This window comes from Heteronotia binoei, chromosome 11, assembly GCF_032191835.1.
Source record: "Heteronotia binoei isolate CCM8104 ecotype False Entrance Well chromosome 11, APGP_CSIRO_Hbin_v1, whole genome shotgun sequence".
NCBI lineage: Eukaryota > Metazoa > Chordata > Lepidosauria > Squamata > Gekkonidae > Heteronotia > Heteronotia binoei.
The window spans coordinates 35,462,929-35,490,660 of record NC_083233.1 but is presented as its reverse complement, the minus strand read 5'-3'; the positions used below and the strand labels follow the sequence as shown (position 1 = coordinate 35,490,660).

The window sequence follows — 27,732 nt, the reverse complement described above, 5'->3', positions numbered from 1 at the left end:
ACGAAGCAAGTGAAACCACCGAAAATCCAGCCTGCAAAAAGCCATGGGAAAAATCAGCATCATGCAAGACACTGGAATTGAACCATTTGTCTAAATCTACTGTAAAAAACATGGCAGCTCCAGAAACAATCTTGTGGAACTAACTATATTCTCAAAGACATATTTGCTTTGTCCGAGGTTTGTTTTTAATAAATACCACCATGAAGGAGTTTTCAGAAGTCTAATATAACTGTATGGCTACATTTAGGGAAGAGATTATAGAAAATAATTTCTAAAGAGCCTTATACAGAAGCAAGGGGGAAGTTTTGTACAGTAGGTATGGATTCACAGACCACTGGAAAACACCAAGCCTTCAGAATATGGTTTGAACAAACAGAAGGCTTTTTTTTTTTTTTTAAAGAGGGAAAATAGATACACCAAGCAATCTAAACAAATTTTAAAATAATTTCACGAATGGTTTCCCTTTGGGGAGGATAAAGAACCCAGGCTACTCTAGAAGTCACTTTCGACTGATAGCTCCCTTATTAGACAAAAATTAGCACCCAATCGACCATGAAAAAGGCAAGCCATTATACGTTAGGAGATCCATCAAGCTGACATGGGCTACTGTACATCTTGACACTTACTACATAATCAAAGTAAACTTTACTCTCCGGTGGCAGATCTAATGTAGCTGTCAATTTATCACCTTCCTGACTCAAATGGACCCATAGTGTAACCTAGGCAGGTATGACAAACCAAATAAATAAATTGCAATGTTATCTCTTGGAGTTGCTCAGGTACAGCAAACAGGACGAGGACAGCATTTAGCATGCTGTAATGGAGTTAGGAGTAATTTACTGAAAGATAATTTCTTTTGGACCTAAAAGTGTCCTGCCTCCCGTCGAGCAGACAAATAGAAGTATCTGACAGGAAATGGGGCATGATAATACTGCTCTTAAAGAGAGTCACAAAATGGAAATTCAATAGGCATGCATTACAAAATATACAACGACCCGTTATCCAAACCTTTGATGTTTTTTTCATAGCTGTTCACAGAACAAAGAACATTATATTAGATCTTGAAGCCCATTTTGAATACAAAAGAAGTTTAACATGTGTGCATTTTGTTTGTGGTTTGTTGAGGATTAAAAGGTCTTCCTTGGAAAGTTACCGTGCAGTCCTAAACAGAGTTATGCCCTTCTCAGTCCCCTGAAGTCAATGGATTTAGGACTGCACTGTTAGTTATTAGTCTGTGTTATAGACAGAAAGAAGCTGAAAATTTAAAAGGTGAGGTCCATATTTTGAAATAGTAAAGAACTAAATCCACACACAGTAAGTGTGGAATGACTAGGCTGGCTCAGATCAGTAGATTGTAGAAGCAGCTGCTTGAGGCTGAGCAATTCAAGAGAGATAGAGATGGTTTCCAGTAGGGATGGGCACAGACCAGACCATGGACCTAATTTTTCCCAGTTTATGGTCCATGAGCCTGGTCCATGCCTTCCCACCAACACGGACCTCCCACAACCCTCCCAGGAGGTTCAGGAGGTCCATGCCAGCGGGGCTTGCAAAAACCATTTAAAGGGAAGTGGATGAAGTTGCTATGCAGTCTTCACTAGCACACCACATGGCTTTGCAAACATCACAGACCAAATGGACCATGACCTGGCCCATTAAATGTGGAGGTTTGTGGTCTGGGGGTTCATAAATTCCATGGACTTCAGACCCCCACAAACTACCTTCACAGACTGTGCCCATCTCTAGTTTCCAGCTCTATAAAATAAAAATTCTGGTACCCAGAGCTCTTTTTTTTTTTGTAGGAATGCATAGGAACACAGTTCCAGCTGGTTTTGCTTCAGGGGGTGGGAGGTGGCCTAATATGCAAATGAGTTCCTGCTGGAACTGTGTTCCTTTATTATACAAAAAACTGTGTTTTTTATTCTACAAAAAAGTACTTTATGAAACAATGGTGATGTCAGGGGGTGTGGCCCAATATGCAAATGAGTTCTTGCTGGGTTTCTACAACAAAAAGTCCTGGTGGTATCTAAGCAAGGCCCAGAACTCAGTATGGGAGCAATTCATCCAAGGTCTGGTTTGCCAAAGCAGGAGAGTAAAGTGACAGAAATCTGAAGCAGTAGAATGAACTGTACCAGACTACAGATGGAGGGGTCATGGGGGATCATTTTGAAATGCTCCTGTTTTACAAACTCCCTAAAAATAGAAACCAGAACAGCAAGTGGAACCTCTCTCTCTGCTTTGAACCTCTCCCATGTTCCCAAACTACAGCCCAAAATATATTTCTCTACTTCTAAATATTAGTGCTCCATTCTCTGGAAAGCCAATGGTCAAACTACGCCCCGCAAGATCTCGGTGCAAGTCCCCATTTCTTCTTGGAACTTTTGGATTAAAACATAACTTGATTTTGTCTTAACTGCCTCACTGTGTGTGATTTAGTGTCTGTGCTACTGATGTGCCTGATTTTGTGTCTGTGCTGTTGATGGTCTTTTGGGGCATTTATCCTATGCTGCAGATAAAGCTGTCGTAAGGTTAGGGGGTACTACTTATTGTGCTGTTTTATTGCAGTTTTAATGAGCTGTTATTTTAAATGTTTTATGCTCTTTTATGATTTTTACCACATTTGCTTTATGAGCCAATCTCAAGCAGGTTCTCTGGAGAGGTGACATATCCATTTTTTAAATAAAAATAGTTACTGTATTTGTTGTTACATTCTAACTACAAGAACCAACACAGCAGAAAATGTGGGGTAAAATAAATACTCCAAACAAACAAAGCAGAGCAGAGATATAAGAAAAAGATTAGAATTACACAAAGCCTGGATTACCAGTACTAAACTGAAACTCGCCATTGGCCAGACTTTCTCTGGATGAGGAAAGGGATGCTGTTCTGTCTGTTGATCTCTTTAGTAAAAGCCATCTATGTCTGGCATTGCCAGAGTCCCAAGTTCAAAGTAGAACACTGGAATTGCTACTAAGTACAGCATTGGTCCACAATGCCAGTTTGGTGTAGTGGTTAAGTGTGAGGACTCTTATCTGGGAGAACCGGGTTTGATTCCCCACTCCTCCACTTGCACCTGCTGGAATGGCCTTGGGTCAGCCATAGCTCTGGCAGAGGTTGTCCTTGAAAGGGCAGCTGCTGTGAGAGCCCTCTCCAGCCCCACCTACCTCACAGGGTGTCTGTTGTGGGGGAGGAAGGTAAAGGAGATTGTGAGCCGCTCTGAGACTCTTCGGAGTGGAGGGCGGGATATAAATCCAATATCATCATCATCATCAAACATGTGGCTCAAGTTCTCGGATCACAGGCAATGGGCATCTGTTGCTCGTGTTCCAACCCACTGCCAGGGCTTTATTAAAAGAAAGTCATTTGGTCAGGCAAAATCTTAAATTGGAAATGTTTGATATTAGTTTTATATTATTTTCTAATACATTTTTTAAAAAAATGACAACACAGCCACAGTAAAGTTCAAAGCTTCATCCTCACCACTATCTCAGTTGTCCAGAGCAGACTCCAAACACAGAATTTATTACTAGTACATGGTAATAACTCCCAACTGGCTTGCTTTCGTTGCTGTTGGTCTGCAGTCATTTCCCTACTAACTACCATATAATGTTGTCGAACCAGTTCAGGGCTCCTTTTGTCCCAAATTGATCCTTACTTTCAGAGGCCCCAAAGAGTTACCTAAGGCATACTCAAGGGCTTGTGCATAGCCAGTAGGATCTTGGCCTTGTTTTTCTCTGTGAACCACAGTCCCTCACACCATACCCCAAATTACTTTTGAACATTCCCTTCACTTTGCCATGTGGCGTGGAGAACTGATATTCAAGAAATGCAAGCCCAAAGCCTTCCCTTGGGCAGGCAGAACTAGTTGTGTGGTTCTTTCGATCCCGGCTTTTGTTTTTAAGTGAAAGGATGGAGATTGTTTCAGCAGAATCTATTTGATGGAACTTAAGTATTTTCTCCCCTGAAAACAAATTACTAAAATTTAGCAAGGGGAGGGGAGAGGATGGACATAAAGAGTTACTGAACCAAAAAGATTGGCATTAGTTTTAAAGCTGTTGGGGAGGGGGGTCCCCCTTCTCTTCGTATTGACTCTAAACAGAATAAATCCGTAAATGGTAAAAGAGTTCAATTTAAATTACTTACAGCAAGTGCCGCTTTTCAGCTCTTGTCAGACAATCTTGCAGTCCTTTCAGCTCCATTTTGTTCAGCCAAAGCAAATTAATGTGGATAAAACATTTGTAATTCAAGGCCAGTTTCTAAGACTCAGCTTTTATGTGGCATGCTACCATTGAGGTTCCAGTTTCAGTGGTCCAGCAGCTCTGTCTTTGGCCTAACTACAGCTTTAAACCATTGTGTAAGAAATGCTTATCCAACAGACAAGAATCAAAGCGTGGTTACATAAATAATTCTATTGTAAAAAGAACATATACAAAAAATGCAATAAAACCTGTCACTAAATATATTTATTTACTTCACTTTCACCCTGCCTTTCTCCCCAATATAGACCCAAAGTGGTTTTTGGACATCCTTTTGGGCGTACATTGTTCTCTTCTTTCCCATTTCATCCTCACAACAGCCCTGTGAGGTAAATTAGTTTGAGATAAAATGACTGGCTTCCATGGCACAATGGGGAACCTGGATCTTTCAGATCTTACTTTATTTGTTTATTAGATTTATATCCTGCCCTTCCACAAGGGGACTCAGAGCAGGTAACATTTTTTTTTGTTATTCAGTCACACAGTTGAGTCCGACTCTTTGCCATCCCATGGACAGGCTCTCCTGTCTTCTACCATCCTCCGAAGTCTGCTCAAATTCATGTTAGTTACATCAGTAACACTGTCCAGCAATCTCATCTTTTGCCATCCCCTTCTTCTTTTGCCTTCTGTCTTTCCCAGCATCAGCATCTTCTCCAGTGAGTGCTTCTTTCTCATTTGGTGGCCAAAGTATTTGAGCTTCAGCATCTGACCTTCCAGGGAACAGTCAGGGTTGATTTCCCTTAGGACTGACTGATTTGATCCTCTTGCAGTCCAAGGGACTCTCAAGATTCTTCTCCAGCACCACAGCTCAAAAGCATCTATTCTTCTGTGCTCGGCCTTCCTTATGGTCCAACTCTCACAGCCTTACATTACTACAGGGAATACCATTGCTTTGACTATATGGACTTGTGTTGGCAGGCTGATGTCTCTACTTTTTATTATACTGCCTAGGTTTGCCATAGCTGTCCTCCCAAGGAGCAAACATCTTTTAATTTCATGGCTACAGTCACCATAACATTAAAAAGTTAAAAGATGGAATATATCTATATTGCATTGTAGCCCTAACAGCTGGATAGATGGTAAGATATTGGATAACAGCTGGATATTTTGGCATTCAAACCACTATGTAACACTTAGGATAAATCCAAATATAGGAATCCAGTCTATATGTTCACACTGTTAAAAACAACAACAACAACAACACTGATCCAGGCTATTGGGTTCTTGAAGGCCTGGAATCCAGTTCCAAGGATAGGCTGGTACAATAAGCCATTTCAGTTTGGAGTAAAAAAATTGCCATCAGCAATGCTGTGATGTCATTTCTGGTTTTGAAGCCAGAATTGATGTCACTTCATCACTAATGCCAACCTCTGAAGTCTCCGCTCCTATTTTACTCCTGGCCATTACCTGCCGAGGACTGAGAGCCGTAATAGTAATACATAGGCATATGCAGGACAGAATTGTTGAGGGGAGAGAGAGTACTTAATATGCCCCTGGCCCAATGATAAGGTTGCCAACTCCTGCTTCCAGGATCTTTGATGCGACTCTGTGGGAGGGAAATGTGACCCATGTTACATCCAGGTCAAATGTCAGCTCCTCCTCTTCCTGTGACATCAATTCCTTCCACAAAAATTCAAATTTTAAATTTCCCATTTTATATCACTTCCTCTTTCTTCCCACTTTACACCACTTATAGGCTTCTGTATGTTTGTGTTCTATATGTTATACCAACCCTTTTCCCTAAATGCTGGTGCTAATATAACTGGCTGCTACCCAGTTATATTCAACTCAACCTAAAAACTCTCAAAAATCCTCTTCAGGTTTTTCTAAGTGTTAAGTAGAAAAATCCACTCTGAAAACTCATGAAGAATGCCAGCAGTCCCATCCCTCTCTCAATCTGAAACCAGGTTTTAGAGTTTAATACCTTTATAGGTGACAATCAGTTTGTCATAGCAGGGGTGGCCAAACTGCAGCTCGGGAGTCATGTGGCTATTCACCCATACTGTGCGGCTCTCGAAGCCCTTACTGCCCCATTGGCCAGCTTGGAGAAAGCATTTGTCTCTTTAAATCACTTCTCCAAGCCAGCCAGCAGCTTAGAGAATGCATTTTAAGTTAAAGTTGCTTTCTTTCCACTTTTCTCCCCCCCCCCCCCCTCTATTTGCCTGCCTGCCTTGTGGCTCTGAAACATTTGACATTAATGTCTTGCAGCTTTCAAACATCTGATGTTTATTCTATGTGGCTCTTATGTTAAGCAAGTTTGGCCACCCCTGCTCTATAGTATACTGTAGCAGAAACTTAAGTCCTAGAGCAGGGGTGTCAAACTCATTTGTTAGGAGGGCCAGAACTGACATAAATGGAACTTTGTGGGGCTGGGTCATGCATGTCATAACATTTAATGTCAGGTAGCAGAGATATAAACTTTATAAAGGACACAGATGAACATAATTAAATATATTTGTTTTTTAAAATTTAAAATACAAACAAACTTAAAAGTCCTGCAATATTTTGTTTAAGATGGAAAGGTGATGGAATAGTGGGATTTGGCAATGCAATTTTTAAAATAAAACATCAAGAAAAAGCACAAGGATCACAGCAGAAACTAAGAATATAAAATGCTCTGTCTAGGAAAACATGAAATGGCTGAGCATTGCAAGCGTCTCCCCCCTCCCCTGGTTTACTCAGATTGGCAATGGCTCTCCAGTGTTACATTCCCCTTTGGCTGTGGGCCCAGAGGGCCCAGAGACCTTAATGGAAAATCCACTCCGCTTTGCTTTCTTGCAGCTTTGCTCCCTGGGGGAATGGGGAGAAAAGAGCCCTGTAGGCCTGATTAAAGCCCTGGGCAAGTCAGTTCTGGCCCACAGGCTGGACATTTGACACCCCTGTCCTAGAGCATCCACCCTCTGTAGCCACTCTAGGACTTCTCCTAGACTCTACAGAGTATACCATAGAGGCAGACCCTTCAAAGCTTTCATTTCCTCCATACAAACTAATCTCTATAGTCTATACAGCAACTGCAATCCTGAAAGAACTCCAGGCTCAACAATGAGGTTGGTAACACTACCCATTTTTTCCCCTGCACCTCACTCCTGCTACAGACAGTTTAATTTTCCCCAATGGGAAAATGACCTTAGGAGAACAACTGAAGAAGGAATACTGGCAAACACAGGAAAGGTCAACTGTGCAATACTAAACAGAGTTGCACCCACCTAAGCCTTTGAAAAGTATAACTCTGCTTAAAATTGCACTATTAGTCCCTTTCACTCAGTTCTCCTCTGTAAATGTCTACCAAACCTGTTTTATCAGCAAATGCAAGTTGTGAATCATGCATATATTGACAAAACATGTTGTTTGACTCTTAGTTATGGACCAATTTGTCACTGCTGATCAAACACAATTTATGGATGTTTGGTTCAGGTTGCTGGTTGTATAAATAAACCAGATCCACACATTGTGGAGCCAAATATCATTTGTCCTTTCTATTAGATTTGTCATTTCAGAAAATTGTTTAGAGGATAAGTTATTATTAAATTCACTTATAGCACACTTGTCTCACTGAGACTCAACAATCAACAAATGACAGTTCAGTTAGAAAGGAAAGACCTCTGATAAACAATGCAGTAATACCAGGATTACAGAACTGGAAAACAATGCAGCAGAAAACTGCATAAGGCAATAAAAACTGTGGAAGGAAGAGAGAAATAACTATTTGCTGCTTGTGGGTAGGAATGGGCATGAACCAGGAAAATGCGGTTCAGTTTGTGGTTCGTGGCGACCTGCTTAGCGAACCATGAACTGTCATGAACCTTTAGGAGCCAAATGAACTGGTTCAATTAATGAGGTTCATGGCACAGTAGAAAGGGCCCCTCTGGTGTTCTAGAGACACCAAACGCATCAGGGATCTCTGGCTGACTCTCTTCTACCTGCCCTCCAAGTTCGATGAGGATTTGATTTACAGGGTCCAAGTTATGCCTCCCCCCAAAGAAGTTGCTCCCAGGAATACTAAAGTGCAAGTTACACACAACAAATGCACAGGGAACCTATTGGTGTTTCCAAGGCTGGAGAATTCAGCCGCCACTGTTGCTCTGAAATTGCTTTGAAGTTTGATAGATATTTTGTTTGAGTGGAGACAGATAAGCCTCCAAGAACTGCTTGGAAGTCTGTGGAAAGTTTGTGCCAGTCGACCTGCCACGAACTTCAGTTCACAAACCACCAACTGGCCAAAGTTCAAAATGAACTTTAGTTCGTGAGCCAGTTCATGCCCATCCCTACTTGTGGCGTAAGCCTTTTGTCTTCAGTTTTGTTTTAATATTTCCATAAGTGTAAAAAAAAACCCCTGATTTTGTTGTGAAGAAAAAGGAGAAAGGGTTGGTTTTTATACCCACCCCTTTTTTGCTTTTTGGGGACAAACTTTTTTTCTGCATTGAATTTACTTCATCATAGTAATTAATTGATTATCATTTTAGTCTTGACTGTCTGGAATCTGATTGCTTTTCTCAAGTCAGGGAATAAGGTAAAGGGAGAAGGAGAAAGAAATATCACCCCAGTTTAAAGCATGCACAGTGGAGGCTGATTTTAGAGTTGGAATGTGGCATAAAAGACCAAGAAAACACACACACCCTTCAGCTCACATTTCCCATGAAAATGTATTTGACAGCTTGGGTGGTGCGATGATGATGAGGAGGAGGATATTGGATTTATATCCTGCCCTCCACTCTGAATCTCCGAGTCTCAAAGCGGCTCACAATCTCCTTCATCTTCCTCCGACACAACAGACACCATATGAGGTGGGTGGGGCTAAGAGGGCTCTCACAGCAACTGCCCTTTCAAGGACAACCTCTGCCAGAGCTATGGCTGACCCAAGGCCATTCCAGCAGGTGCAAGTGGAGGAGTGGGGAATCAAACCCGGTTCTTCCAGATAAGAGTCTGCACACTTAACCATTACACCAAACTGGCTCTCAGAAGAAGAAGAAGGGGCAGTGGTCAGCATTAGATTATCGGGCAACATGCCTATTTTAAAATGTTTGGATAACCTGGTTTTATCGTCACAGAATAAACCAACACGGCCGACAACAGAAAATCCGAAGTAGTTTGAGAGAAGATTACCAAGTTGCCATAGTATAGACACCGCTGGAAAAGTGAAGGTCTGTGTGCTGTCTCCTGCCTCAGACTTCAAGAGATCACCAATGATTTAGTCAGATAGAAAGGTCAGGACACAGCTAATCCTTTCCTTCCTGTTATCTGATATTATCCCTTTGAAGTAGAATGCTATTCTTAGGGACGTTTCCTCCCTTCTGGTTTGACACCTCACTCTTGCACAAAAACTTCCCTACCAAAGAGGGAACAACGGATACAGGACACGTTTCCCCTGCATCCACGTTCATCCTAGTTATTCAGTCTCTGTCGCTTAGCTATACCATCTAGAATGGAGTTCTGTATAATAAAGAACTCTTACTAGTTTTATAAATCTGACTACTACCTCTGTGTAACTTTTTAAGCTTGCTAGCATACTCATCACCTAAGCTTTAATACATGGTAGCCTGGTGCACTCTGCTACATAGATACTGAATTCTGGCTGTATCAAAACTGGAGAATCCAACAGGCCAGAGAATCCAACAAAACCAGAGAATCCACAGGACTTCTAGTGTAAAAAAATTGAGAAAAGAAAGCAAAAAAAATAGATTCAAAGCTCTTTGATCATCTTAAAATAAAGACACAAGAGTCCCATGTGCCAGCGCCCACCCCTCCCTTCAGTAAACCTCAGTATCCTCAGAAGTAAACCTCAGAAGTACCACACATGGCTTAAATAGCTTCTAGTTGGGAAACCTTTAAAAAAATATACAACACGATACATCAGAATAAAACATAAACAAAGTAAAACCTTTCCTATTTTTTTCCTTTTCCTGCTACATGTGTAAACATTAAAACATAACCTTCAGCAAATATTATTTTTAAAAATGTATCTACCATCTTGAAATAATCTTTAGCATGGACTAATTTCCATCACTCCCTAAACAAAAACCCGCCTCCCTCACCAGCAGATATATAAAACCCAGCTAGCTAAGATGATCTATTGAAAGACAATGCAAAGAAACTCTTTAAAGAAGCTGTATGCCAGTTGCTGAACAATGCCTCACTGAAGTTACTCTAGGAAAGTTCTCTTGAAAGGTCCATTTAATGAATTATATATTAGCATTTGGCCCAAGTCTACTTTAGCTATCCTACATATTCTGCCTTTCCTCCAAGAATCTCCAGGTTTCATCCCATTTTACCATCACCCAAACTATGTCTGTTCTTTCATATCCTCCTTTCCCTCTGGAGAGAAATCCATTGGGTTAAGTGCTGTTTGTGTTCTCTGGTGGAAAGAGGAAGGTAATGGATGTTTAATCTTCAGAGAAAAACCTGAAGATGCACATTTGGGGATAGGATGTATTTACTAGAGGGATTTTACTAACTTAAATAAACCAAGTTAAAATTACAGACTGTCATTTTTCTGAAAACCTTCCATTTAGGGAAAAAGCAAATAAAAACAGTAAGTCTCTTTGCCCTTCACCTCTTGGCTAGAAGCCGAACGGATGTTGCTGCTATAACAAAAAGGCATTAGTATTTAACTACTCTGAGAATCTGAGATTACTCCATTGTTTTCTAAATTGCTGCAATCATGTTCGCTACATAGGTTGCCCTTAGCAACTGTAAACTTTAACATTATTGGTCTGAATTATTAAGAGATGGCCATTGTACAAAATTCCTTGGATCAGCATCCACTTTATACCAAAGAGACTTGAAAGTTTGTTGCTTGTAAAAAGCTTCAGTTTTTGTTTCAGGGAAGATAGCTCTAGTTATTGCATTTTTAAAAAGACTGTTCAAGTATTTTAATGTATAAAGTCATTTATGACAAGATTTTTTAAAAACACCAAACCCATTCAGAGCACTGGGTTAGAAATGTGCATTAAAAACAAGTGTATAAGTTTGGAATGTTGAATATCTTACAAAATTGACTTTCTATTTAAGTGGAAAAAGAGCACATGGATACATTTATGGAGAGATTAATGTTATTTATAATTTTTAATGAGAAAAGTAAGGCGATGGTGCAACTATATTATTTTCTTTGATCTATGTAACATGTTGATTGCAATTATTTTGTAAGATATTTAGTTAAAAAGGTAGTCCCCTGTGCAAGCACCAGTCATTTTTCAACTATAGTGTACCTATAACTTTATACAAACATATACAAATCAGTTGTAATTTGGAACTCAGATATAGGTAGACAGACAACAGACAGATATGTCTGGGTTCCAAAATATGGCTAATTTACAGTCATTTCTGAAGATGCAGGAGTAGATCTGCTGAATTCTACCCCCTGCCTGAATTGCATCTTACTATGTCCTTCAAGATGGTTGTTAACTAGTTTTTTTTGTTTTTTTTGGAATGTGCTACCTGGCCACCTTACAACACCTTTCACAACATCCTTTTTTTCATATTAAAGCAACCAACTTCCAGCACCAGCTTCCCATATCAGTCACATGAACCACTCCTTCCCTATCTCGTTTTGTAGACCTCACATCATTCCCATTCTCAGACACTGAATAATATTCAAATGAATTAAGCTGTAAAAATGCTAAAACAACCATATATTATGTATAGGTAATACCAATCAAGCTCTAAGATTGTAAAGCAAGCCAATATTTAGGTCAAACAGAGCCACCTGAAGCTGAACCCAGTGAAGACAGAGGTCCAGTGGCTGGGCCAGGGCAGGGCTGGGCTTTCAGCTTCTCACTTTTGGTGGGTACAGCTGATACCAGTTTCCTCCATCAAGAGTTTGCAGGTGACACTTGATGCCTCTGTTACTTTGGAGGCACAGGTCACTAATATGGCCAGGACAGCATTTTCCCATTTTCCAAGTCCAGCAGCTGGCCTCCTACCTGTCCTGTCCTGACCTAGCCATGGTCATCCATGCAATGGTCACCTCTAGACTGGATTACTGCAATTCACTCTATGCAGGGCTACCCTTGAACTTGCTGTGGAAACTTCAACTGGTCCAGAATGCAGCTGTATGGGACTTTACAGGTACCCCCGCCATGAGTGCACATATACAACCTGTGCTCCATAAGTTTCACTGGCTCCTAATTGAGTGCTGAATCAAGTTCAAGATTTTGGTGGTTACCTTCAAAGCCCTGACCTGGGACCATCACATCTGTGAGAATGCCTCTCTTTATATACCCCTCAGAGAGCTTTACATTCAACCTATAGGTAGTCCCTGGCCCCAGAATGGTCTAGTTGTCCTCAACAGGGGCCAGGGCCTTTTCAGCTGGGCCCTGTGGGACTTGACTCAGTTCTGCAGGGCCTATAAGACTGAGGTGTTCCACTGGGCATATGGCTGAGGACAGCATGGCTAGTAAGCTCAGTGGCCTCCCAGATTTCTTTCCCCTCACCTTTTTATTTTTATACCCCAGGAAAATAACATCCATTGATGGAATAGGATGCCATACTATCCACCTTAGTCATTCTCAGGAGAGATGTGCGACACCATTTATTGATGCAGGAATCTGAATGTATTACCCCTTATTTTATTCATATTTTATTTTACTCTGTATTTATAAGGTATGTTGTACACTGCCCTGAGCCCAACCTCAGGAAATGGCTGGGATAGAAATTAAATTTATTACTACTACTACTACTACTATATTCCAAACTCTAATGGGCTTCATGGATGCAGTGTATAAGTAGGGTTGTCAGGTTTGAGTTGGGAAATACCTGGAGATTGGGGAGAGCAGGGTTTGGGGAGGGGAGGGACTTCAGTGAGATATGATGCTATATAGACTGCCCCTTTCAAAGTGGCCATTTGCTCCAGGTGAACTGATCTGCTGCCTGGAGATCAGTTGTTAGTCCAGGAGATCTCCAACTACCACCTGGAGGTTGGTAACCCTAGGGCTTATAAGGCATTTAACTATGTTAAAATAGATGAACATAATCTTGATACCAGTTAACTTGAAGTATACCACTTGGCCCAATGCAGACCTAATAATGTTGATATCTTAACCATCGCTTTGACCAGTTTCCTGAATCTAATAAAGGTCCCCATATTTCAAAAATAACATTGCAGAGCTGGGAAAAGTGCAGAGAAGAGGAGGGTAACTGACGGGTGTCTGGAGCATATTCCCTATGAGGAAAGGCTGAAGAGCTGGGACTTTTCATCTTAAGAGGAAGAGGAGGAAAAAGATGAAGATGAAGACAAGCTGGATTTCCTGCCCTTCACTCAGTCTCAGAGCAGCTTACAATCTCTTTTCCTTCCTAACCCCACAACAGACACCCTGTGAGGTAGGTGGGGCTGAGACAACCCTGAGGGAACTGTGACTGATCCAAGGGGATGGGGAAATAAGAGGTTTATAACATTATGCATGGGATAGAAAGAGTTGACAAAGATATTTTTTCCCTCTCTCAAAATACTAGAATTTGAGGACATCCAATGAGCTTGAAGGGCAGTAGGTTCAGGACAGACAAAAGGAAATACTACTTTACACACAGAGTAATTAAAATGTTGAATTTGCTGCCAGAGGATGTAGCAACAGCCACAGGAATGAAAAGCTTTAAAAGGGGATTAGATTGATTCATGGAAGATAAGTCTTATCAATGGCTAGTAGCTATGGTGACTGAGGGGGGAGTCTCTGAATCCCAAAGCCAGAAAGCAAGCTCAGGAGAAGGCCTTGGCCTCTATTCCTTGATGTTGGCCACCCTGAGGAACTAACTGGCCATTGTGTGTGATAAAGAATGCTGGACTAGATGGACCACTGGTCTGATCCAGCAGGGTTCTTCTTATATTCTTAAATCCAGTGCTGGCCATGCTTTTACACTAACCTTGGTCACTTTCCCAGGTTTACCTTAGCCATGCTTAACTAATCAGGTTTTGTAAAAGGTTTCATACCATACTTTAGAATTCTAGTTTATGAAAGCTCTGGTAATCATCAACATGCTTCACTCTGATGCAGGCATTACAGTAAACCATGGTTCAGGCAAACAAGGAAGATACAGTGCAGAAACCAGATTAGCAGTATTATGTCTAGTCTGTATTACTGCAGTTGGAGAAATAGAAAGCACCCTTGGAAGACCTGGGTTTGAAAATTGCTACCCTGTGGCTGCTTCAGCAAAAGCCTCTCTTTTCACAACTATGGATCTGAAACACACTCAGTCTGATATTGGCAAGGCAATTCTCTGGATGCATGTAAGATAAATGGACTTAATGCCACTAAGCAAACATGACATTTTCACTGCACTGTGATCACAGATGAGTCATTAAGTAAAATGATTAATCACAAATCAATGTTACTAAGCTTCTTTAAAGATGATGCTCTCCTTGCCATGCGAGTAGAAGCTCTAAATTTATGGGCTAATGCATTTATTCTAGCTCTGAGTCTCTTGTTATTGGTCTTCAGCATGAGAGTCTGCCGGAAATTTGTGTGCAATTAAGCTCAAGTGATGACCTCCTTATACACATTTTGGCATGTTTTATCTGAAGGCTTGTTGTGCAAATATATAAATGAATTCAAGCATTATATGGAATTGCATTAACCGTAATTTCCAGGCAGACAGATATATTCCTGAATTTTAATACATACACCAACAAGGTATTTAGCCCCATAAATTACTCATTTTATCAGTCTGCAAATAGATATTATCAGCCATTTGATGGATTTATCCTAAGGCATTAAAACTGTGCACTTGTTGAACTAAACACACTGCTGATTTCTGGCAACAGTTTTGCCAAACTAATCCATTGAAAGGAAGAGTAGATTTATTTTAGGGACATTTAGTAAGCCATATTGCCAATATTGCATGTTTTGTATTTGGTTATGTGTTAATATTATTAATTGGGGGGAGATGGACTGCTACACACTCTTGCAAAGTAAGGATGTGGTGAGAATATACCCACGTAAGCATGGTTTGGCCCCCAACTCACAAGACTGCTGTCACAAATCATACAATACCTGTGCTAATTCCAAGTTAGGATGAGCATAGGCAATTCACAGAGAAAAATCCCCATGCAGATGAAGACATCAGCCTTTAGGAAAGAGCCTTTGGATTGCCAAAGCAGACAATGTAATACAATAGTTATCCCAGGACATTATGGGAAGTAAGACATGATTGCCGAGCTAAAGGAATTCCATCACTGCTTCAGCCACCACAAACGCCACACTCTCCAGTACCAATAATGCAAAAACTCTCCCTCTCACAAGGCGGGCATAATCTCAGCTGCTTTAATGGTTCAAATCACCTCTAAAAAGCCTTTCGTCATAGGGGTCAGCAACCTTTTATAATGAAAGAGCCAAATCATATCAAAATTCAGAGCAACAGTTCAACACAAAAAGCTAGTGTAAGATAGTCCATTTACAGAAAATAGGCAGCTTAACATTACTGATTTTGACATATTAATAATCCATAAAAGTTTCTTCATCCTATACACTGGTAGCTTGGACTCCTTTATTAGGAGGTGGCAAACACAAGGTCTCACAGTACACATAAATACCCAAAGGAGCATCTTGTGTCATTGTTCTTAGTGCACTGACAAAAATCTGGTGTGATTTACACTTGGGTTACTGGCAACTGTCCACCTCTACACTTCCATTTCTGTAAAGGATCTCCGAGAAGTCCTTCAGTCTCATGAAATTCTTCTCCTGCCTTTCCATTATCTACTAATTATCCCAACATCACTTCTACTCCTCCAATGTACCTCACTCTAAAAGATTTCATTTTCTGTTTGGAAGAGCCGTATTTAGTTACACACAAGCTACATCTGGCTCTGGAGACTGATCTAAGTACATACTACCAAAGCTGCTAAAAATAACAGTCCAAGGGGTATTTAATAAATTTATCTCCCACTTTGTTCTTTGATCCCAAAGCACCTTATGCCACTAAAGAGACATGTTCACATTTATTCATTGCAATACTTATGGGTGGTAATCTATGCAATACCTGTGGCCTGGCTTACACAAACACATCCATTACTTAACATGCCATAAACTAAAAATGCTACTAAATTCCTTTAGAAATGATGCTCCCCTTGTTATGCAACTAAATGCTATAAATGTATGGGCTAACACTAGTTACTTGTTTGCTGGAACATGTCCTCAGGTGCATTATCTCCTCCTCCTGAGTGAATTTTACATTAGCATATAAACCTGGCTTGAAATACGTAAGTGAACCAGGAGGGACTGTTGAACTTCCACATGTCTGTTTCCAACTTATTTTACAGAACCATCATTCTTGCCTATTAAGGACTAAATACTTGTCCCCAGAATTTTTCACAGCAGGCAGATAATACAAGGAAAACACTCCCTCTAGTGGGAAACTTAGTTCCTCAGAATCCATATAAAGCTGGATGTTAAAAAACAAAAATGGGATTTGAGTAAGGTCAATTCAGACCCTGATCTTAGGCCTATTCTCTGCCTCTGGTGTAGAACATCTTGCAGACTTGATTAGATGGAGTTTAGTGGAAGTGGTAAGTTGTGCCTTAACCCTCTGGGAAAACAAAAAATGGGCAGCTTCCAGCTAGAAAACTATCGATAAAACATCCTCGTGAAATCAAATGCAACACGAAAGCCTCTTAAAAGGATGAGAGCCAAAGTATAATGTGGTAAATGCCATATAAAAACAGATTAATTTATATCAGGAGTCTCCGTAATGGTTGAACCCATGGGCACTCTGGGGACTTTGAGAACAGACAGCAGTTGCCACAACAAAACAGCAATCATGTGGCTGACAAAGTGGCCATTTCCAAATGGGTGTTCCCCGCAGACACAGAGATGACTTCTGAAGCAAACATGAAGCTGCCTTAAACTGAGTCAGACCCTTGGACCATCACAGTCAGCATTAACTACTAAGAAAGGGAATGGCTCTCTCTATGGTCTCAGAGATCTTTCACATCACCTGCTAACTGAATCTTTAACTGGAGATGCTAGGGATTGAATTTGGGACTTTTAATATGCCAAGCAGATGCTCTGCCACTGAGCCACAGCTCCTCCCCTCCACACTGCACCTCCTCCAGTGATGTGGAAGAAAGCCAAGAAGAGCTCTTTGCTTCAGGAAAAAGCAAGAGGACAACAGGAAATACACTGATATACTAGGAAAACACCCAAAGATACCATTTTGGGGAGCACTGATTTCAGTGATATATAAGAGTCAACAGAAGCCAACAGAGATGGTGACAGACAAGGAAACCCATAATAAAAGTCCAGAGGTACCTTAGCAATCAACACTTCAATATGATCCAAAAAGCCCACTTCATCAGATAGATGTCAAGGAAATCCATACTGGAAAATTTTATAGAAAAGGCTAGAGGGGTAAGGAGTCAAGTCCTGATATGAATTACACCTTGCGTGTTTCACCTGTAAATCTCAATGTAATTTCCCAGTAGAATTTTGACATATGTGATGAAGTTGGCTGTGACTCACAGAATATATACTAAAATAAATGGTAGTCTGTAAGGTGCCACTGAACCTGCTATGACTTTGGATTTTTGCATGGCTGAAGGATTTGACTAAATCATCCAACTTAATGCACTGTGTATCAATCACAGGATCTAATAGCTGTGTGAAATCACAGAACGTTTAGTCAGATCCTTCAGCCATGGGGTACTAAACTGACCAATTCAAAATAGCTGTAGACGCTTTCTAATATACTTGGCCATCTAGCCCAATCCATAGCAGAAGCAACTCCCCAAGGTTGCATTTAGAGATCTTTTTCAGTTATGCTCCCACAGACCCTCTTAACTAGAGACAAATGTGCACTGTGCACTGTTCTGATCTTCCCCATTTTGAGAAGACTATCAAAGCTGGAAAATGCAGAGAAAAATGATCAAGTGGTTAGAAATAATTTCCTTCAGAAAAAACACTGAAGTATTTGAAGTTCTTTAGTTTCACAAAGACAGGGCGAAGCAGGTGAGAGATCACATAAACACAATAGAAGCATATAAAATCACATATATGGACAAAATGGATAGAATTGTTTTTCTTCCTTCCCCATAACTTCAGAACGTAGAATCACCCACTGAAATTGATTGCTGTCATTGTGAGCTGTTAAAAAAAACCATGCCAAGCCAGATGACCTTTCAGTCTGATCAGCAGGGTTCTTAAGACTTTGACTTCTTACAACTTCAAGGCTTAAATATGAGATCAAATCCACTAAGGTGCAAGACCTGCCAGAATATGACAATATACACATTTGGTTTCATCAGCATGTTTCTTTTTTAATACTGTCCCATACCACCATATCCATATGACTATTTTAAAATACAGTTAAGAGTTTCAGGGAAACAAATAAGACAGTCCCCAATGTTTATATACCTCTTTTAAATTCTTCACAACAGCCAAGAAATGGGAAAAATTCTATACACATTGTAGCAACTTGATACAGAATGTACAGTGAACAGTCTTGTGTGTGTGTATATATATATTCACAAGTGCATTTTAGCACACAATACATCTTAGCAGAAATCCTGGAAAAATAGTTCAGATTTTAAACCCTCTGAAGCATACTCTCCAAAGATAGACACCATCCTTCTTGTTTTGGTAATGAAGTGTATATACTCAGGGTACCGCTGGCCATCATGAATCAACTCTTAAGCATGTCACAAAACATACTTAAAAGTCATCAGCCTCCTCCTTCATCGCAATAAACATACATGATTTTGTCTTGGCTGAAGTTGTTAGTGGTCCTCTATTACATATGGTTTTACCTCATTTGCCAAATCATCATCCAAGGTAGCGCAGAAGCACTGATCCAATAAAAGATTATAGTTCTGGGATGATTTGGGGATGATTTACCAAAAAAACAGAACATGTTAATGCTTAAAAGGCTGATGAATCAACTACAGAGAGGAGGAGTTTGAGCACTATCAAGTCATATATATAAGCATTAATAAGGAATTTGGCTAATGTACTATAAGAGTTTCTACAAGTATTGTACACTACCCTTAAAAGGGCTTAAAATCCATATATACAGGCTTTTATGCTGTGTCTGGCCAGAGAAGCCTTCCACATATTCTTTGACCAACATGTAGAAAAATAAAAATATTTACTGTGAACCAAAAGATCAGCCACTGGGACTACCAACTTCTTAAGCAAGCATTCTGTACATACCCAGACTGCTGCAGCCTTTAATCTGTTTTACAAAAACATTTTCCACTTAAGTTTTGAAAGATTTCTAGCTGAAGAGGAAACTGGATGCAGACACACACACATGCAAAGTATGAACAAGCAAGACATATGATCTCTTCCTATGTAATCAGACTAAAGAGAACAGTGGCCTTTTTCTAAGCAGGTTTTCAGTGCTCCTTCTAAGCCTTGTTAGAGAAGTCATTCCCAAGGATGCAACCAGCTTCCTTCTTTATACTGTTTAAATTAAATACTTATGCAGCTTGTATGGAGCTCAAGGTAAACATGACACAAATGGAGAGGTACCAAGCAGGTCCTCTCTACTGGCTAACATGACTTTCTAAGCAGAAAAAGTATCCGCTATGGGCGGGGGGGGGACTATAATATTGCCTCTCAGACAACTGTTAATCAAAAAGCAGTTTTGCTCCATTTTAGAACTGACAGTGTTAACTGGGCTCAAGGTATGACAATGTTCAATTCAGACAGACAACCTAGCTTTTAAAAAAGCACACAATGTGCTCAAATCAAAGACAAGGTGACCTAGGAAGAAACAGATGCAGAACAACTGCAAAGTGCTGTGACCAATTCAATTGTAAGATAGAGTTTTCACTCTCCTCCTAAAAAAAGGATGATCATTGGTCTAACACAGTTTTAGCATGCAAAGTTGCATCTCTCCAAAGTACTCTGCCCATAACCAGTGAAATGCTTTGAAATAAACAGACTGGATCCAAAAGTCCTGTTTTCTCTTCGCATCCACCCCCAACTTCTCCCATCACTGGAAGGGAGTGTCTGTCTGCTTGAGTGGCACAAGACTCCAAGCTCCAGTCAAAGCTTGAGTTACCACAAGGGCTGAACGCTGATTTAAAATACAAGGAAAAGCTAAGTTTTTGCCAAAAGATAAACATAAAAACCAAAAGTTTAATGAATTTATGTTTATCAATAAACCATGCACTCATAAACGACAGATTCATACATTATGGAAGTAGAGGTAGCTCCACTGAAAATGTACAAGTGTTCTTTCAAAGAAATCTGCTTAAGTGGTTTACACATTGCACTGCCACATGGTATTTATAGAAACTCAATCAGTATCATCCAAACTAGATCAATGTAGCCATTACAGCAGAAAAATGTGCATTTTTATTTAAAAAGCACTCAAGACACCGGGTCAAGATGAACCTCTCATTTTTTACTGTGAAAACATTTAACTTCTTAAAAGCTAGATGTGCTCAGAGGGTGATCACCAATGGAAGTATGCCAGAATGTGAAACTTTTATTTCAGCTTTACAACTTTCTCCCTATATCCCTAACACTTTAAACAGGAGGTCTCTAATTTTAAGGCACATGATGCTATGGATTTGGAACATGTAAAGAAACGTGCATACATGGGTGATTGGGAGAAGAATTACCTTTTTGCAGACTGTTCCACTGCTTTATAAAGCTTGATTTAAACCTGACACTGACATGGAAAAAAACTAATCACACTGGTACTCACATAGTGTCTCATATGAACTGTGCTGCTATGCATGCAAAACAGCCACATGCACCACACAGTTTCTTTGCACAAGTAGCAGCCCAGCTTAAATAAGATGATGTGTGAGCATTTCTGCCTCAGCCAGCTTACCATTTAAACCAAGTGTAAATGACAGACCTACATAACTTGCCACCCATCATGTTGAAAGCTATCTGCTATCCACACATTGTGGCTTCCAGCCACTTGATAACAGTCTTCACCTGGGGTGCACTGCTTCAGAGGGCTGGCCACACAAACCGGGTAGCCCTGAACAGAATGACATCACAGTAACAGTTTTGGAAAATCTAAGTAACTTCCTGTAAAATTATGATTTGATATAAATGCAGCAGCAAGACAAGGAGAACAATTCTAGAATCTATTTTTATGCAAAGCGTCAAATAGTTGAGACTAGATTGCTGATGATGAAAAAGACTTCACTGTCACTTTTAGTAGAATTAAGGAGGAAATGTAACCCTTTTCAACTGCTTGCAAAGGCAAATTAAATGTTATCCTATTTTTTTAAAAGGATACCTTCTTGACTTCTTATCACCTGCAAAAGTAATATTTCTAAAATATATGGATGAGTGCCATACAGCAGAGGACAGTGAGCAGCACATCTAACTGCAGTTTTGGTAGAAGTGTATGTATGTAAACAATGAGATATGCTTAAGGCTTAGAAAGAACACTGACAAGTTCATCTCTGTCACATCAAGACATCCACATCTCCTTCATGGTCCTCCTCTGTCACTTTTAAAGAAAGAACCTCTTCATTAAGGAACAAGCCACTCAGCCTCTCCTTCCGAGCCTGCCTCTGCTCTTTCAACTGCCTCTTCCGCATTGCCTTTTGCTGCAGCTTGCGTTGTTTAGAACGTTTCTGCCAAAAGAAAAAGAAATCACCAGTCAGCTCTTTGCAGAACATTGCAACATGAAGTTCTGATTTATTTCCACATAAACTTTTAACAATACAAGTTCCAGTCTCTCTGCGCAGCTGGTATAACAATTTAAAGAGCCCAACACAAACAAATGTGCCACCTCCCTAAACGAGGTTGGGGGGAAAGAGAGCTTAAATATATTTCTTTTCATGTCATCTAGGAGCTGCTGGGGTGGGGGTGGGGGGTGAGGGAAGGAAAGTGCACCAGCTTCTCTTCTGAAGAACTGGGGCAGATCACTGAAGTTGATATCATGCTAAAACTGTCAACACACCCACTAAACCTGAATCTTCCACAATGCTGATGACTTTTTGAACAGCTTTGAAGCCATTTGTACTGAATTGAGTAACTAACAGGAAAAATCTCATTATTTGAAAATTCAATGAAAAATAAGAGATTCTTGCATTGATTAATGGCAAACAGTATTAAATAGTAAGTTGTCTTATATTTAAGGGGACTAGGTCTCTGTCTTAAAAAAAAAAAGCATTAAGTTTTTGCAACAGACAGAATGTAGTCCTTATTTAGCAGAATAAAAAGGTAGTTGCCAGCCCTAATAAAATCCTCTTGGGTATGAAAAGTTTTTTACGCATAGGACCACAGAGAATTCGAAATTTTACTTTTGAGTCCCGGATTCGCTCCGCAGCACTTGTAGATAAGTTGCTATCACTGTGCGCCCGACTCATGTTTGCGCTGGAGTTCGAACCAGAGTTGCCCACACTGGAACCGCTACTGCTTGCTGAGCTGACCATGCTGGCACTGCTACTGCTGGCGCTGGCACCGCTTACACCGCTGGCACTCCCACAGCTGTAGCCACTTCGCTTCCAGTTCTCTCGCGCAGACCGCTGCCGAGGACCATGCTCCTTGATATAGTTTCTGACCTAAATGTAGATGACACCTGTTATCCAGACTGCTTGTAAAATGGAACACAAAATCTGATTAAACAAATTCAAGAGGCACACAAGGGAGGCAACTACAGCAAGATGGGAAAACTGATTTATTTTTATTCCATTTATTTATTAAATAGTGATTGATTTCAAGCAGTTAAAACAATGATGCATCGACATCTTCCACTAATTACGTTAAATAAAATAAAGATTACATCCCACTTTGTAAAAAGAAATGCAGAAATAGAGCAGGCTTCCTCCATTGCTGGTGGAATTGCACTAAAATACAACTCTTTTGGCATGATATTATACAACAGATAAACTATATAACAGGATACACTACAGACCCTTTACCAGGAAATTTTCTGTTAAATAGAGGCATAAATCCTAAGCCAAGTAAGCAAAAAGCTGAGTTAAAATTAATTTTAATATCTACTGCTAGAATAACTTTAGCTACCAAATGGACAGACCACTCCCCATCCACCACAGAACAATGGCACAACAAAATCTGAGAATGTTTCATTATGTTCATTAGCATTTAATATTTCAAATTCATTAGCTGATCACATGAGAATAAAGTAACAGCAATATGGTATCCACTTTTGAATTATACAGCAGAGCAAGATAAAGCTAAAAAAAATCCATATTAGAAAAGTTTTATATATTTTAGATACATTACTGTATCCAAATGCCTAATGTAAAAATACCAGATTTTTTATTGTATTATTTTAGTTGTTTCTATAAAAATTTAAAATTAAAAAAATTATTCATTAAAATATTTATTCCCTGCCTTTCCTCTTGCGTATTCCCAGTCTCAAGCTACCTGAAAATGTGGGCTCTCTACTATTACATTCTACCTTTTAAGCACTGGTGTTTACAGTTTTGGAGAAGAGCAAGCCACAGATGCCCCCTGAAACTGGAGCAGTAACAAAAGCAGCACCATGGGAAAGCTGTTCACTAGTTCTTAGGCATTCCCAGGAACAAGCAGCAACATCAAGCATCCCAGAAGACAAATGCTTATGGTTCAAAAGAAGCTCATACAATTTTAATGTACCTGTTTCAGCTTTTCATCAGTGAGGCAATTTAATTCTATAATGAACTCATTATCTGTAGGTGAAATCTGAGCAGTGGGATCAATAATTTTAATAATATCCAGTTGCTCTCGAAGCCCCATCTCAGTGCTGACTTTGCGACTCAGATATTCAATATATTCAACCTAAAAGAAAGCAGAATAGCAGGTAGTCAGTAACTATTGCAAAAACAAACTTCCCACAGTCACACTCAAAATCACACTCAGACTATCAAAGGATGCATTGTATCCAAATATTAAGAGGGAAAACCCCAAAATGCTAAATTTGATTTTTCCTGTAAAATTCAGAAACAGTTTTAGTTACAGTTCATGTATGGAATAAAAATTAACATATTTATGAAGATGTTCTGGAGTACCAGGTATTCGGGAGTTTCCCAAATACTGAGGTTCCTACCTGTTCATCATTAGTCATTGCACTCCATGGCAGCTCATCAAGATTCCTGTGCTTGTTTTTCTTTTTTGGAAGCAGGCAAGGAGAGCTTGGAATACTAGGTATGATGTCAGAAAGTACATCACTTCCACTCGCAATGTCACTGCCAGGCAACTGACAGAAGTACACAAAGAAAAATGAAATCAAGACTTCCAGCTATAGCAATGCAGTCAAAAGCTTCAATTATGATACCAACCTACAGAACACCACATTTTCAATAGAGGTAACAAAAATATAAAACTGCCTTATTGGTCAACTCAGTACTGTTTGTTCTGACTAGCAACTGCCTTTCCCAACATCTGTAACCCAAAATCCTTCATAAGGAGATATCAGGGATTGGACTGGAGATCTTCTGCAACCTCTACCCTAGAAAGATGTATGTATACATGAATTTGCCATAATTAGGTCATCTAGTCTCGTTCTCACATTTTTATCCCACCTGTTCTCTAAGGAACTCAGGGTAACAATACTCTGTTTTTCCCTACAAACCAGTGAGGTGGGTTGGGATGAGAGAGAATGACTGGCCTGAACATACTTTGACAGCAGTTCCCAAAAGGTTTGAGACAGAGGTCCTCCCCTGCACCTGCAACCTAATTTCCTTTTCAATGGAGATACAAAGCACTGAACAGCCTGTACATAAAACATGAGGTCTGTTGTTGTGCTACAGCCCATCTTCAAGATTGAAGAGCTGTTAATTCAGTTCTGATGTGGGGAAAAACCTCCTTTACAAACTGCTAATGCAGGAATCCCAGTTTTCTTCCTCACAGTCCATGAACCAGAAATATTTTTACCTGCCATTCAAATTCACTGTCTGACCAGTCCCAATATGTGCTAATAGAAGAAGAGACGTCACTGCAGACACTACCCTCGGGAAACAAATCAAATGATGTCAACTCTTGGTCATCCAACAGAGAGTAACAGTCATCCTGGTCGCCAACAGACACAGAAGAAAACAGTTCTTCACTGCACTCTGAGCTGGCTACACTTGTTCCGCAAGAAGTCAAGTTCCACCTGAAAAACAGAAAAGTTGTCAACTTTAACAGTCTTTTGAAAACTTCCAAGGTTTAGGGGTATACACTTTAGGGGTATACACTTATTAACAGAAACTTCCTTAAAACCATTGTGCAGAATGACTCTCCCTATGCATTAAGCATGTTGCATCCCAGGACTGAGTTTCATGTAAGTTCTTCTCAATATGCACCAGTGCTGAGATCGCAGAAGAACTGGGTGTGATGGGGCCTGCTCATTACTGCAGGAGATCCAGAACATACAAAGAGAATGCATAGTTAGCTGGTAGAATTCTGTGTTGTAGGACACTGTGCTAGCAATGACAGCTTCTAGAAGTATATAAATTCATACAGGAGAGATCAATTACTAGTTATTAAATTGTAATGGCTAAGTGGAACCACCATGTTCAGCAATAATGCACCTCTGTATACCAGCTGTGGGGAGAAAACTACAGTGGGAGAATTTCATCTCTGTGCATGAACCTTCTGGGGCATCTGGTTGGCCGCTATGAGATGCTGGATTAGATGGGCCACTGGTCTGATCCAGTAGTGCATCGTATAGCAGCCTCAATGGGACATTGATCTGTGTGGCCACTGGTCATCAGTGTAATGTTTTATTTTCCTATAAGGCCCTTTTCAGTAATACCAGTAGCATCTCATTTATAGAACAGTCCCTGCTTGAAAATAGGCAGGGCTTATTCCTTGCTAGCCTTAGCAAAACAAATAAAAGCTTTGCTATGCTGCTGTCCATGAGACTTTAAATAAGTATAAATTTAGTACTTATTAATGCAAAATATCAAACATTTATTATATTTTGTGAAAGACCAATTTAAAAATCAAACATTTATTCTCACATTTATACTTTAAAACATTCAAAGCAGTTAACAATCAAAGCCAATAAAAACAGCAAGTCTCCAACATAAAGAAAAAGTCAAAACCACCAACCACAAGCTGTGGCTCACAGATATCACTAGAAACATGGGATTCATATGATGAAAGCAAGTGTATCAGTCTAACAGGCTTAAAAAGAATTATAAACTGGTCAAAGAAACTACATCCTATTATCAAGAGACTAACACTAATCACTTTTCTATCGACCTGTCCCCTTCCCACATCTTATCCTCACAACAGCCCTGTAACGTGTAACCCTGCAAGGAAGAGCCAGCTGAGCGATTTGGCAAAGGTCACCCCACGAGTTTCAGGTGAGGCAGAGATATATTAAGTTTATGAATCGCCCATTCCTGCTATTGCAGGGCTCTGGGCGATATACAACATAACGAAACATTTACAATTTGATAAATATTTTAAAATCGACAGTGATCTAAATAATCCACCTTGTTGCAATAACAATTACACTTCAGTCCCTGATTCTGCACTGTGGTCCGTGACCAATCCTAGCTTATTCGCTACCTCACTGTAAACACTCCAAGAGTGCGATCGCACACATTAAATAATACACTTTCAATCCACTTTCAGTGCACTTTCCAACTGGATTTTACTCTGTGAACTGGCAAAATCCAGTTGTAAAGTGCATTGAAAGTGCATTATTTAGTGTGTGTGATCACAGCCAAACGGAGCGCTTCTTCGCAGGTGGTGTGAACGAGGAGGCCCCCAAAGCCCTCCTGAAGCCCCTGCCCTCCTTCCCCCCCCCCGGGCTCAGCCTCTGACCAGCTTGCCTGTGGGCGTGAAGGCGGCGCAGAGGGTCGGTGCGGTGGCAGGAGGAGAGGTGGCATCCGAAGTCGCTGACGTCCAGGCAAGCGGGGCCTTCGTCGCCCAGGCTCAGGCTCCCCGGAGCGCGGGGCGGCGGGGAGAGGAGGGCGCCGGGCTCGTCAGGGGCCAAGAACTTCTCATGCGGCTCGTCTGCCATGGCCGCAGGGAGGGAAGGGGCGTGGCGAGGCCTGCACCGCCCTCAGGCGCCTAGCGGGCTGGGGACGGGAAGCCTTAACCGCCCGCCATGGGGAAGGGGGGGAAGCGCCCGTCCCTTTCCTCGCCGGTTTCAACAAACCATCTCCCCAGAAAGCGGCCGCCGAGATTCACCTCCGCCGCGACCGGAATTACGGAACGTGTTCCCGTTTCGTCGATGGCAAGCAAGGCTTCAGAGCAAGAGAGGCGCCTCCCGTTCCCTAGCAACTGCGCCCCCTGCAGCATCGGCGGCGAAAGGAAGGCCCCCTGTCCCAGTAGTAATGTATGGCTGTGAGAGTTGGACCATAAGGAAGGCCGAGCGCAAAAGAATAGATGCTTTTGAGCTGTGGTGCTGGAGAAGACTCTTGAGAGACCCTTGGACTGCAAGAAGATCAAATCAGTCAGTCCTAAGGGAAATCAACCCAGACTGTTCCCTGGAAGGTCAGATACTGAAGCTGAAGCTCAAATACTTTGGCCACCAAATGAGAAGGGAGCACTCCCTGGAGAAGATCCTGATGCTAGGAAAGACAGAAGGCAAAAGAAGAAGGGGATGGCAAAAGATGAGATGGCTGTTTGTTATGATG

General features: G+C 40.7%; 1 protein-coding gene across 1 annotated transcript; it reads right to left on the bottom strand.

Annotated features, from left to right (window-relative positions):
* Positions 1 to 19,299: 19,299 nt before the first annotated feature.
* FAM199X (family with sequence similarity 199, X-linked) lies at positions 19,300 to 27,343 on the bottom strand. The gene is made up of 6 exons (XM_060249480.1): positions 26,923 to 27,343; positions 25,031 to 25,250; positions 24,204 to 24,353; positions 23,774 to 23,935; positions 22,453 to 22,713; positions 19,300 to 21,780 (listed from the first exon to the last, which is right to left on the bottom strand). Exons 1-6 carry the CDS (start codon positions 27,111 to 27,113, stop codon positions 21,610 to 21,612), a joined length of 1,155 nt encoding a protein of 384 aa, XP_060105463.1. The 5' UTR covers positions 27,114 to 27,343; the 3' UTR covers positions 19,300 to 21,609.
* Positions 27,344 to 27,732: the final 389 nt, after the last annotated feature.

Coding starts and splice junctions, on each gene's coding strand:
- FAM199X (XM_060249480.1), bottom strand. CDS start 27,113: ATGGCAGACGAGCCGCATGAGAAGTTCTTGGCCCCTGACGAGCCCGGC. Junction 23,936..24,203: donor CAATGACTAATGATGAACAG/GTAGGAACCTCA, acceptor GCTTTCTTTTAG/GTTGAATATATTGAATATCT. Junction 21,781..22,452: donor AGCGAATCCGGGACTCAAAA/GTAAAATTTCGA, acceptor TTCTTTTGGCAG/AAACGTTCTAAACAACGCAA.